Raw genomic sequence first — 13194 nt, 5'->3', positions numbered from 1 at the left:
CCATGCTTCCTCATAACATGTTCAGTGGGTCTTATTGTGTGTTATGAAGCAGGAATATACAGGAAATAGTTTATGTGAAGGGAATATTAACTGTATTATTAAACCTACAGATTACAGAGTAAATGACAATAATGCTCCAACTATTCCATACAACCAGTCATATGACCAGAATACAGGAGGGTCCTACAATAGTTCAGATCGGGGCAGTAGTACATCTGGTGAGTATATTCATATCAAGCTACAGTCTGCTAAAATAAAATATGGTTCTATTATTATTACCATATTTGATTAAACTGTATACATATTCAGTACTAATGGCCTGATTTGCAGAACTGCTGCACATCCAGATCTCCCATTGGAGGAAATACAACAGCAACTCTATTGGGTCAGAATTAACTTCCATAATCTATGGTTGCCTCCTCTTTACTACTTAAAATAAAGCATCAGCTAGTTGATTAATGCCATCTAGAATTGTGAAAGCCATATACTGCAGTATACTTTGGATTTCCTAACTTGGGTCCTCCACTGTTTGACATCTTGGCCTCCCAATAGCCAATTCTATACAAAAGTCTTTCTCAGAAATTTCAAAGAAAGCTGGATATAAACCCGCATACTTCCCTTTCTGGAAAGGCACCAGACTCCCTTCCCATCCCTAGGCACCAACCAAAAAACCCTACTTTATTATTGTATAGTGTACTTACTGAAAACACCGGAACATTTGTTTTATACCTAACAAAACTAGTTTCAGTAAATTTTGCATCTGTAATTTTTTAACTCTGATACCATACAATTTTGTTGAAAGAACTGAAAAAATTCCTCTGTTTTTATTTACACTGACTCAGTGAATATTTATCAGAACTAATCTTACTGATAACTCAGATGTAGACAGTAGAGAATTAAAGAATTTTGTTTCTCACAGTGCCTTTCATATGCAGAGTATCCAAGAGCCCTTTGCAAAAGATTTCCTTGCAAAGAAACCTTGTTCTTCCTTAACTTTTGCTTTCGCCTAGGATGGCCCAATTGCCTTTTTCCTAACCTGTGTTTGATCTTAATCTAACTATCCTAACCTAACACTACTCTGGCAATGTAAATGTGTTTTAGTGTAAATGAGGCCTTGTATTTTCTGTCTTCAGGTAGGTCTGCCTGGTATTCTCAACTGTTTATTTGGGGTATAATGATATACCCCAAATAATAGGAAGCCTCTTAAAACCTCCAGGATTCCCTGAAAGAACCTTCTGGGCATGGGCAGCTTGCCCAATTCTAGAGCAGCAGGATCTCCTGAATCTCAGTTCTACAGTATTCAGACTTGAAACGCAAAGCAATACCTCTCAGGGGATATGAACCCATGTGAATTAAGAGTGGGGGGGCATATTATTTACCGTGCTGACACTTAATATGTTTATTCATAACAATGACAAATTATAGCCCTACACCAAGGACTCCAGCAGGAATGAAACAAGGTGACCAGAGCAATACATTAATTATGCTGAATCTAGTATATATACATTGGAGGATAAAGAACAAAATGCAGATTATGGTCTCCTTGGGACAATTAGGGTCTTGCTTGACACAATATGGTACTGATGTACCAGTAAAACAATAGTGAACAGCTAAAATATACTGGTACGTAGCAGTCAATGTGGAGCAATAACGAGCTGAAATATTGTCTATAGGAACACAATGTACGAGACAGTGGCACAATTACACAATAACTTCAACATCCTTCATTATGTGAACAGGGTAAACTATGCTAGATATTAAAAGAAAAACTCTGCTTCTCCTAAGGAAGTTAATATGAAGAAGAATCATTTTAAAATTTCTATTATTTAAAAAAAATGAAACTACTAATTGTTTTCAGAGTAAATAAAAATGACACAGTATACAAATTAACACACAGAAAATGTAGAGTTAGTTTTGATTACAGATAGTATTCTAGTCAAAATTCAGCACCTGAATAATTGATGAGTAAAGCTGGATTGTTAAAGCTACATCATTCTACTATAAGCCATAATTTCTCATTAACAGTGTCTGAAAACATTCACACCATACTTCATCAGGGTTTTTTTTGTTTTTTTTTAGTTATTTTAGTTCTCCCAGCAATTATTTTCAACTCCACCTGCCATTCATACTAAAATTAGTAATTTCATTGTGCCTAAAACATTTCAGTGGACATATACAAATTGAATATATTCAGTGACTTAATGCAACAGTGGAACTTTAATAGATCATATCTGTATCTTATTGTATTTTAGGTTCCAGCAATTAAATAACAGAAAGGCACTTTGGAAAATATGTCTACAGCTCATTTGGTTTAGATCATAATCTATAATGTAATTAATAGCTGTTGGAGGATCATTCTTAATGATATTGCTTGTAAAATTCATTTATGGCTTTTTTGCATTTTAGCTATTTATTAAGTTATGAATACTGTGTGTTTTGTCCTTGCTGTATTAAAGTTTCTGGTTAAAATTAACTGCAGCAAAATGTGGAATAATTGGTTTTATAATGCAACTGTAATTATGAGGTTATGTATGCAGAGAGGAAGGACCAGAACTTGCTCCCAGTCAGGTCAATGGTAAAATCCACATTGACTTCAATAGGAGCTGGAATGAATCCTGATCCTCCCCCCCCCCCCCAACACACCCAGGGGAGATGTAATTAGGTGAAAAGAGATAATTAAAAGCATTTTTAAAAATATATTATTTATTCATTCTTAGGGAGTCAAGGACACAAGAAGGGTGCCCGCACCCCTAAGGTACCCAAACAGGCTGGCATGAACTGGGCAGATCTACTTCCACCTCCCCCCGCACACCCTCCTCCCCACAGCAATAGTGAAGATTACAGTCTTTCTGTGGATGAAAGGTAAGAAAACCAAACAAATCATCCTTTTATCATTTTGCTGACAAGATAGCTCAAATTGATTTAATTTAATTTGTGCTCTGGCAATGTACTAATGAAGTTTTCCTTCAATCCACTTTGGATGTTCATGAACTACATACAGTATTATTAAAATACAAAAAAGGCTTTTGAGAGGATTGTGCCTCTGTCAGTGCATCTTTACCAACTGTTGTTCCAGTTCTGAAACTGATGCTCTGTGTTGTTTGGATTTTAGCATGTTTTTTATTTTTTTCCATGGGGGAATGAAGTGGCTTGCATTGTACTCAATGAGGGGCCATATTTAGCAGTATAATACACAACCTGTTGAATAAATTCTTCAGCACAGTAATCTTCAATTAGATTAGACCAGTTCTATATTTGTAGACAGCTAGAGATCTGGGAGGAAATCCTGGCTCCTTATAAAGTCAATGGGAGTTTTGCCATTGCGATAATAGGGCGAGGATTTTATCCCTTGAATTTAAGTAAACATACTCAATATTCTTAAAAGAATGAAAATAAAATACAAATATTCCGGCGGTTAAATTGTTATTTTCTTGAAATGACCTTGCCTCGTTCTTGACACTTCGCCTGTAATTATAAGATCCAGCAAGCAAGCAGTTCCACAGTTTTTTATAGTTTGAAAATCTCTGACCATTTGAGCTAGAATAACGAATAGTAGATGCTGTGGACCAGATCTTCATGTTTATTAAATTTGCGTTTGATACATCTGGTGGAATATTTTTCATCTGATATTTTATTTAACAAATATTGCAGTCATTTGTTAAATAATTTATCAATTTAATTATGTTTAGTAGCATCCAACCAGCTCTATAACTTATTACTCTTCGTCAAATAAATTATTTGACACACAATAATATTCACTGAATAATATATTCACCAAATATTATTTTTCTAGTCTTTGATTTGCCCTCGTACCCATTTTAGTCACCTAGCAGCTAATTTAGACACCTACAGATCTCATGGGACAACTGGGAAATGAAATCCTGGCCACATTGAAGTCAATGGCAAAGCCCTTTTGACTTCAGTGGGATCAGGATCTTTCCCCAGCCCTTTATTTTTATTGCATCAAACAATTTAATTTAAGCTACAGTCCTCATTTTTTTTAAAAAACTATTTCTTAGTTATGACCAAGAAATTCCATGTCCAGTGCCACCTGCAAGGATGTATCTACAGCAAGATGAGCTAGAGGAAGAAGATGATGATGAGCGAGGTCCTACTCCTCCAGTCCGAGGAGCAGCTTCCTCTCCCGCAGCTGTCTCCTACAGCCACCAGTCTACTGCCACTCTAACACCCTCACCCCAAGAAGAACTACAGCCCATGTTACAGGATTGTCAAGAGGAAATAGGACACATACAACACCAACCTGACCGGAGGTATGTTGCCGCAAATATGCAGAGATGACAGATGAAATTCCACTCCCACTGAAGTCAATGACAAAACTCCCATTGACTTCAAAGGGCCAGGATTTCACCCAACATATTTACTCTGCTTATATTTAATTTACAAATTGGGAAGATTTGACTATGTATATTCTTAGAGCTAGGTAATTAAGTTGCTTTAATATTGTAATATGAAAGGAAATGCAGTGTATCATCTTGTGTTACATACAATGCTGACACAAGTTAAATGCACAGTCATCAGGATACTAAAGTGGTATCGTTAACACAATTTACCATATAATTACAGTTCCATTGTTTCCAATAGATTTACTGCATTATTACCATAAAATAGCTTGCATTATTTCACAGTAACTGTGCAATTAACTTGTCACCAATGTGTATGAATATATATAAATATATAATTTATATAAGCTATAGGTTTTCCTCCTTTCATAAATCCTACTGCAGTAAATTACTGCTTGTGGAATTTCCTTCATGTTCCCACCTTCCCTCATTTTTTAAATAAAGACGGTCATTAAAAAGATCTATATTTGTTCCAGGGACATTTTGCTTCCATTCTGAGTTTACTGTACCCTTGCAGCTTCTGCTCTCTCTATATATATATTAAAAAAAATGTGAATTTTGACTAAATGTGACTATGGTTTAGCTTGCTGTTTTGTTGCAATAATAGAACTTTTGTCCCAGGAACATAGTCTTTGTAGATCCCCCCCCGCATTAGCTTATATATATTGAATTTATGATAAACCATTAGACTTTTAATATTCCTGTCATTTTTTTTGAAAATTTTTATTATTTTCAAGAATTTCTAGGCTTATTGTTCCAAAGATCAGTTTAGCACTTCTTAATTTTTCATATTTCTTACTCCTGGGCTTATTTCAAAGCAATATTTTTCTAAATATTGAAAATACTGCATGCATCCGATGAAGTGAGCTGTAGCTCACGAAAGCTTATGCTCAGATAAATTGGTTAGTCTCTAAGGTGCCACAAGCACTCCTTTTCTTTCCACTCTACTGGCATTGTTATGACATGTTATGTTTAGGAGTTGGCTGTTGTGTGCTCAGCACTTGAAATACATTCTGGAAGGAAGTTTACACTTGGAACATGGAGAATGAGAAGGCTTTCTAATTGAGAACACTTATTTCAAATGGCACATACTTCTGTATTAAGTACTAAGATTTCTTGAATAACTGAAAATATTCATTGTTACAAATAATAAAAGTATCTGACAGAGAAATAAGTTGAGCGTGTAGCTTTGTACTGAAGATTATATCTAAAATGCTATTATCTGAAATGTATCTGTAAGGTTGGTAGAGCTTTACTCTCTGAACTCCAGTTCATTTGGAGGATGGAAAGGTTACTTAACAGAGGGGGCCATCTCCTCTTCCCTCCTCTCCAGTCTTTAATGCTTTCTGTAATGATTCTACAGCCATGCTCCGTGTTGTGGGCCCCAGGAACCAGGCAGCTGGAACATTGCTCTCTGCGATGCTGATTGTGTTCAGTAATGTTGTCTGTTCGGTCAGCTTGCCACAGTTGCAGCAGATTGAAATAGAAAGCTCTGCTCTGGAAGAATGTAAAAAGCACAGTGAGATAGGAGACACTGTGAATGTTAAAGCCAGAGTCACTGTAATCTAGTATGGGGCTGTGTAAAGTGGAAGAAATGCTGCTATATGTCCATGAATATGCCCATGTCCTCAGTGATCCTACCTTTATGGGTTAGTGAGCAAGCTGATTTTCCAAGAACCCTCTCTATGTTTTGTAAATAGTTGCCTGTCTCTTGGTAACAAAATCCAGAGAACAGGAAGACTAGTAGACAAATGTACTACAAATGTACTACAAATGTACTACAAATGTAGACAAATGTACTACAAGGAAGACTAGTAGACAAATGTACTACAAGGACACATCTTGCCAGGATCCCACATTAAACCAATATAATTTAGCCAAGATGGGGCACTATATAAAGGCGAATAAAGCTTCTTTTCACTCAGCTATGGCCTCTGTCATTTCTATTAAATGGCTATTTGGTTAAAATATCTCTAATTGTCACTGCTTCTGTGGCCTTCCGTAGTTAAGACAACCAGTAGAAGTGCGTGTACAATATTTTTAAGGAAATGGTAGATTATTCAATTCAAGGATTTCTGCATTTTGTTGTGAAAGATGAGCACTTGCTTTATTTAAAAAAAGGAAATGTTTGTTTAGATACATAACTTTTTTTAAGCAAAACCTGACCCATTTCTAGCAGTGGGTGGGTAAAACTAAGCCAGCCAAAAATAGGAAAATTAACATTTTTCAAGTTTGTAAAGATAGCCATTTTGCTGAAGTGATGATAAAGCAAAATTGATGGGTTGGAAACCATGAGAAATAGAAAACATTGGGAAATTTTTCAAACCAGATTCTGGTCAAAAGAGCAAACAGCAGATATCCTTTGTGATGAAAGAAGACAAAAGTCTGGTCATTCCCTCCCCAGGCATATCTTCCTTTTGGGTAAATGACAACTAAAAAGCACAGGGGACAAACTAATGACAATATCTGCAACATTAAGATAAATGTTCTGCAGATCAAAATATTAAATGAACCAAACATTGATCCCATAATGCCCAGACACAGTCCTTTAACTTTTGAATCTAGCAGCTCTGTTATGATTATTTAGGAACAAGAATAATATGGATACATTTGGATACTCTCCAAAGTTAGATATAAATGATATTGAATAATTCTCTTTAACATTACCTTCCAGACCAGTTTCAAACCTATGTTTGGAATAAGTGGGGGAAAAAATTCTGAGAAGGATAATGTTTATGGAGCAGTCTGCTTGGGTGTAGATACCTATTGTCTCCGATAATAGCAAGCTTCAAAAGCAATATACAATCACACCTTTTGCTCACATTCACAGGTGTGAACTTCCTAATGTAATTCTTTAAGCTGTGTCCTAAACTGTCACCTCCCCTTTCCTAACTGAACATGAGCTAAATTATGAAACATAAGGAGATTTATACATAAGCGAGCACATTTTTATTAAACTGGAGTGAAAGGTACCATAAGAGACGGCCGATTTCTTTTTTTGGTTGATTTCTGATTTCATAGCTGTCGGTCATCTCTGATTATAGAAAAAAAGTAAAATCCTGCTACTTTCAAATCTAAATCCTGGGAATTTAAAATGGCAAAACAAATTGGTTGGCATGTCAAAGAAATATTCCACTGTTTTTTCTAGGATATTTTGTTTTGTTCTGGTTAGTTTGTGCAACTGAAATAACAATTTTTAACATTGTGTTTACATGCAGACGTCAGCCTGTGAGTCCTCCACCCCCTCCAAGGCCTATTTCTCCACCACACACCTATGGGTACATCTCAGGACCCCTGGTCTCAGATATGGATACTGATGCACCAGAAGAGGAAGAGGATGAGGCAGAAATAGAGGTTGCCAAGATGCAGAACAGAAGGCTCCTTTTGCGTGGCCTTGAACAGACACCTGCCTCAAGTGTTGGCGATTTGGAAAGCTCTGTAACGGGGTCCATGATTAATGGTTGGGGCTCAGCCTCAGAAGAAGACAACATCTCAAGTGGACGGTCCAGTGTTAGCTCTTCTGATGGATCGTTTTTTACTGATGCAGATTTTGCACAAGCTGTTGCTGCAGCAGCAGAATATGCTGGTCTTAAAGTAGCAAGACGTCAAGTGCAGGATGCAGCAGGAGGTGAGGTCTTATAAAGGCACGGTGTGCTTGGTTGGGGATGAAAAAAGAAAAACTGCCACCATGCCATGTCTTTTATCCAAAGGTTGTCCCTAAATTTCTTAAATAACTTAACAATGAATCACAGTCTGCTGTTCCAATTTGTACAAATTCAGCACGCTCAGAAAATTGACTTGCATGCCCACATAATTATCTCCTACGCTCTGGCTCTTCCAGCAGGTAATGTATTATTCGTTGAAGTGAAATGGGAGGCAGTTAACGCTGCTTAAGATCTCCAGGTTGTGGGGAGAGGAAGGACTTCGAATTAAACAGTCCAATTCACTATATTACATTTAATTGCTGCTAAACATTGTTTTACATCAAATCAATTGTTGGAGATGTGGCTGTAAAAATGAAACCTGTGTGCTAAATCATGGGGGGGGGGACTCTAATTGATTTAAAATTCAAATACAGCTGAAATTATTATTGTTCTCTTAGGTCTTGTCTATACAGTTCCACGGTTTGGAATATGTGTGAATAGCAGTGAACACCAAACGGCTGCACTGTAACTTCCCCATGTGGATGTTACTAGTTTGCATTAATGTAGTCCTCTTCAAACGGGAGTGTGTAGATATGCCATAGAATTTGGTGAAGAAGTGGAGGAATGGGAGGCAGGTCGGTGATGAGGATAAAGGCTCATGTGGACAGTGGTCTGTCAGAGGGGAAGAAAAACAAGAATAAAAACAACATTCATATTCTTTGACTGTTGTAACTCAGGCATGCGAATGTGCTCTGAACTGAAAATACATGCAGTTACATGAACTCAGTTTGGGAGCCATTTGCAAACTTAAAAATGGTTGAACTGTTTTGTCTTTGTTTTTAAATGGTACAGTATAAAGATGTAAGGGTATAATGTGTATCTAAGCAGTGAAATCAAACATAGAAAGTTCAATCTTAAATTTCTCTGTTGTGCAAAATCACCCCTATGCACATCATATGTATAGGACACAGGAATTATCATACTGCACTAGTCCAGTATCCTGTCTCCTACAGTGGCCAGTACCAAATGCTTCAGGAGAAGGCATAAGAAGTCCAGAAGAAGCAGGCAGTTTGGGATAACATGTCCTGAGGGAAGGTTCTTACAATTGGTGTATTCCCTGAAGCATGGTGGTTTAGACCCTTTCAAAAATTCTTGTTTGTTTAGAATTTGCTATTATAACTCTGGATATTCTTGTTATCAGTATAAACATCCAGTTTCTTTTTTATTCTTGTTAAGCTTTTAGCCTCAATGACACCTAAAGGTTATATAAAACCGTGATTTCTTCTTACTGATTTTGAAATTTTGCTACGTTTTAGTTTAATTGAATGCCTTTTTTTCTTATATTATGAGACAGGGTGAACAGAAGTTTCCAGCTGGCCCTTTCTCTAAAATGCATTATTTTGTATATTTTTCATGTCCTCCCTGTAAAGTACATGATCCCAATCTTTTTGTTCTCTTCATATGAGAGTTTTAGTTTATCCATGTCTACTGGAATGTGAAAAGTATAGTGTTTCAGCTTTAACACTTTATTTTCTAGGTTTTGTAAGCTAAAGAATACATTTAATCACATTTTAAGATAATTATTTGCCATTTACTATACTGGGGAACATCATCAGTCTCTGTTTGGAGCATAGTTGAGACAAACTGCCCTTGGCTTGGCATCATAATTTATAACCTGTCATTTCAGAAAATTCTCTTAGATTACAAACAAACTACACTTGGCTTTTCCGCTGGTCAACATTCAATATGTAATAAATATTTCATATTGGAGCACAAGCACTATTAGCTACCAGGATTAACTGAATATGAATAACCAGTGATCTGAGTAGGCTTCATGCTTACCAAATAGGTTAGTGTCATGTTTCAGCTGATAAATGGGACTGCTACAGTTCGAAGAGATCTGTGACTATCTTGCCAACCCTTTATAGCCACTAGAGCCAGAACACTGGGATTCTATTACTGTAGTTTTGTCTTCACCCACTCTACAAAGCTGCAAGATTCCTTTCTCATTTCTAATTTCCATTCTGACTTTTAGCATTCCTTTGTTTCAACATGGCTGTTCATCATGAAGAAAGAGAAGGGGAGTAGTTTAGTTATTTTGAGTGAAATCTTGGCCTCACTGCAGTCAGTAGTAAAACTCACGTTGACTTAAATGAGGCCCCAATTTCATCCTTTTGTATAACTATTTGGAATAGATATTTTTACATACTACTGATGTAAAAAAAATTAAACTTAGCAACATTTAAAAGAGTATTATGAATTGCGGGTTTTGTTTTGTTTTGTGTTTGCATTTTCCTGAATACAAACACTGGAGATGTGACACTGCTCATGTACAAATGAAGTATTAGAAAATGCAAATCAGGGTGTCACAGGGACTGCTGGTCGGTCACCTCCTGTTTGCTCTGGGGATTAGCTGATTTCAGGTCTGACACCTCCTTTCCACCTCTTACCGTGTGCTCTGCCTTCTCTTCCTAGCTTTCCGTGAGGCAAGTTGCTCTGTGTCTGTGGTTTGGCCATCCAGCCAAAGCGCACACGTCCTCTCCTTCCAGCGTATCAGAGTCTCTGCTAACAAACAGGCTCAGGCAGCCTTCCCATTCATTGCCCAGCCAGTGCCACTTCCCCAGTAGCTGGTAGAGGAACGAGGCCCACCCTCTAGTCTGGGTCCCAAATGTTCTGTCCTGTTCTGAACCTTACTGCCTTTTTTCTGAGTCTTTACCAACCTTCTGGCTCCACCCCTTAGACTACTTCCCTGCAGCTCCTTTTTGTTGCTAGCTTCCTGGCTTTATCCTAGCCCTGCGTCTTTCTTCTCAGCTGTGCACCATCATCATGCAGGGGATTAATTAGGCCACAAAATTCCTTCTCAGCCTTATTAACCCCTTCCAGGCTGGTGTGGGGTGAACACCCCATCATACAGGGATTTGTCATATTTTGGATCTAGGAACAATTTGGTGTACTTCACAAATAGTGCTTTATTGTTAATGATTCAAGCAGTGTAGTGCTGTATGCATTTGTAACTAGGTCCTGCTCATTGTTCTGCCATGGTACATTTTTGAGTGAACCTGTGCATTGTCCATGCCAGAGGATCTGAAGCCCATTGTGAAAGTGATGCATTTTGTTGTTGATGGACATTGCTATTGGGCTGATAAAACATTCTATTCCTGCTTGGTCACAGAGTTCAGATTCCTGCAGGGCACCTACTAGAAACAAACAAGTTGTATAATTTCTGGGAAACTAAGTCTGCCTGTTTATTGATTTGAAGATTAATGTATCTCTTCAATTGTTTGTTAAAAATATGCTGTAAACCATATCACCAATAAGGATATTACAAGATTTAGGTTAATGTAATATTATAATTAAATAACTTCAGTTTTAGAATGGCTGCACATGATTCTCATTTTAAAAAGAGAGGGAATATAATATCTTATTTTGGAGAGAAAAATAACAACATTCTGTTCTGTAATTATTTTTTTCAGGCCGTAGACATTTTCATGTATCGCACTGCCCTAGACCCACCAGCCCTGTGTCTACTGACAGCAACATGAGTGCTGTTGTAATACAAAAGCTCCGACCTGCCAAAAAGCAAAAACACCAGCCAGGACATCTGCGCAGAGAAGTCTACACAGATGGTAAGTCAGTCCATTGAAACAGGTGAAAGTGTCAATGAACTGCTCTAGATATATGCTGAGTGTGTAAAGGTTTTCCTCAGAGATAACATTCTGTTTTAAAAAAATCAGTGATTTGTGTTTGCTATTGCTAAATATGTTAAGCAAATTAATCATTTTAAATTTCCATACTTGGTAGTCTTTATGGATGTCTCCGCTGCACCTGTTTTCTGTCATGTCCTAATAGGCTAATTGCTGCCATTATTTAAGAGAAAAGGTAGCACATATAGGTACGGTAGTTGAAAATAATGTGTGCCTGGGATTAAAATTTTCATTAAAATAATGGAACAATAACTCCTCCAAAGTGTCAGGTTTTTTTTTCACAGAAACAATTTAGCATTCAGATGGTAACCAACAAAATAGCTGAATTTTAATCCAAATGCAAGTATTGTTAGTTACTTTGTGCACCAAAAGGAAAAATTTAATCATCTTCTCTCATGCCTTCACACACAATATCGACTCCTGCTGAAAAGGTAATGCTTGTATTCTCTGGGGAGTATAGGAGGATAATGCAAACATTGTGATGTTGTCTAGAGAGAGCCTTTAATGAAAATGCCTCAGGTGGCCCAGCTTTTATTAAACCACCGCCTTCCAGTTTTTATAAACAACTCAAGGGCTTTGTGGAAATTCATGTAAGATAAATTCTTGAAGACTTACCCATCTTGTCAAGTTTGCTAAATTCGCTAAAAGAGGAGGGGAACGAAGGAGTGTCAGAGGCATCATTCCCCACCTCCTGGTTCTCAGCAACAACAATCTGATTAGGACTTTCATTACTAGTCAGAAATTTTTCAAAGAGGGGCATCATTTGCCATTATCATATGAAAGCCTAATATTATAGATCCTTATCCAGGGTTACAAGAAGGGGTTTTTGAGCCACTTCTCCCTGTGAGTCTTACCACTTGACAGAAAAATTTAATACAAAGCTCACAGCATGATGAGCAGAAGTAATTTTGCAATGAGTGGTTGTCCGTGCTATTATCTGACTTTATTCTGAGTATTTTCTCTCACTAGCATCCATCTGATATTCGACTGCATTAAATATTGGCATGACACAGTGCACCTGGGCCTCTTGGCTTCTGCCCAGGTCCCTTTTGTCAGTGAAACTGAGCTGTCAGAATATTATCTGATTTCAAGAGGTTATTTACAGTGGTTTTGTGCGTGTTTGCTTCTGTGAAAGGGACAACATAGGGTGTAAATCCCAAAACTATACCAGCAATTTTACATTTATGGGACCTCTGTAATGGCATTTTACAAGATTTTATGGACATTTTATCAGCTTTTATTATCTTGAAGAGAATGCTCTTAACTGAAAAATTGGCTAAACATCAAACCTTGATATAATCACATCTACAGTAGCTAGGACATCAGAAAGAAAATCTGGACTGGAGTTGTATGTGGCCATTTCTTTCCCTCTAGCACAGGAATAAATAAGTGAGGGATCTGTATTTGGTGTATTTTGTAAAAGTAATTATACTAAGTTAGACCATGCAGCACTGTGGTTAAAAATTGTAACAGATTTGACAGTTG

General features: G+C 37.2%; 1 protein-coding gene across 1 annotated transcript in view; it reads left to right on the top strand.

Annotated features, from left to right (window-relative positions):
* ROBO1 (roundabout guidance receptor 1) overlaps positions 1-13194 on the top strand; it is a 440486-nt gene that overhangs the window by 412492 nt on the left and 14800 nt on the right. Inside the window, exons 23-27 of the mRNA XM_078847927.1 lie at positions 111-218; positions 2718-2862; positions 4020-4271; positions 7580-7989; positions 11479-11631. Of these exons, the coding sequence (XP_078704053.1) occupies positions 111-218; positions 2718-2862; positions 4020-4271; positions 7580-7989; positions 11479-11631 (1068 nt within the window). The remainder of the gene's footprint in view (positions 1-110; positions 219-2717; positions 2863-4019; positions 4272-7579; positions 7990-11478; positions 11632-13194) is intronic.

Source organism: Lepidochelys kempii, chromosome 1 (genome assembly GCF_965140285.1).
Source record: "Lepidochelys kempii isolate rLepKem1 chromosome 1, rLepKem1.hap1, whole genome shotgun sequence".
Classification (NCBI taxonomy): Eukaryota; Metazoa; Chordata; order Testudines; family Cheloniidae; genus Lepidochelys; species Lepidochelys kempii.
Note: the sequence above shows the minus strand (reverse complement) of the source record. Positions and strands in the feature narration are given on the sequence as shown.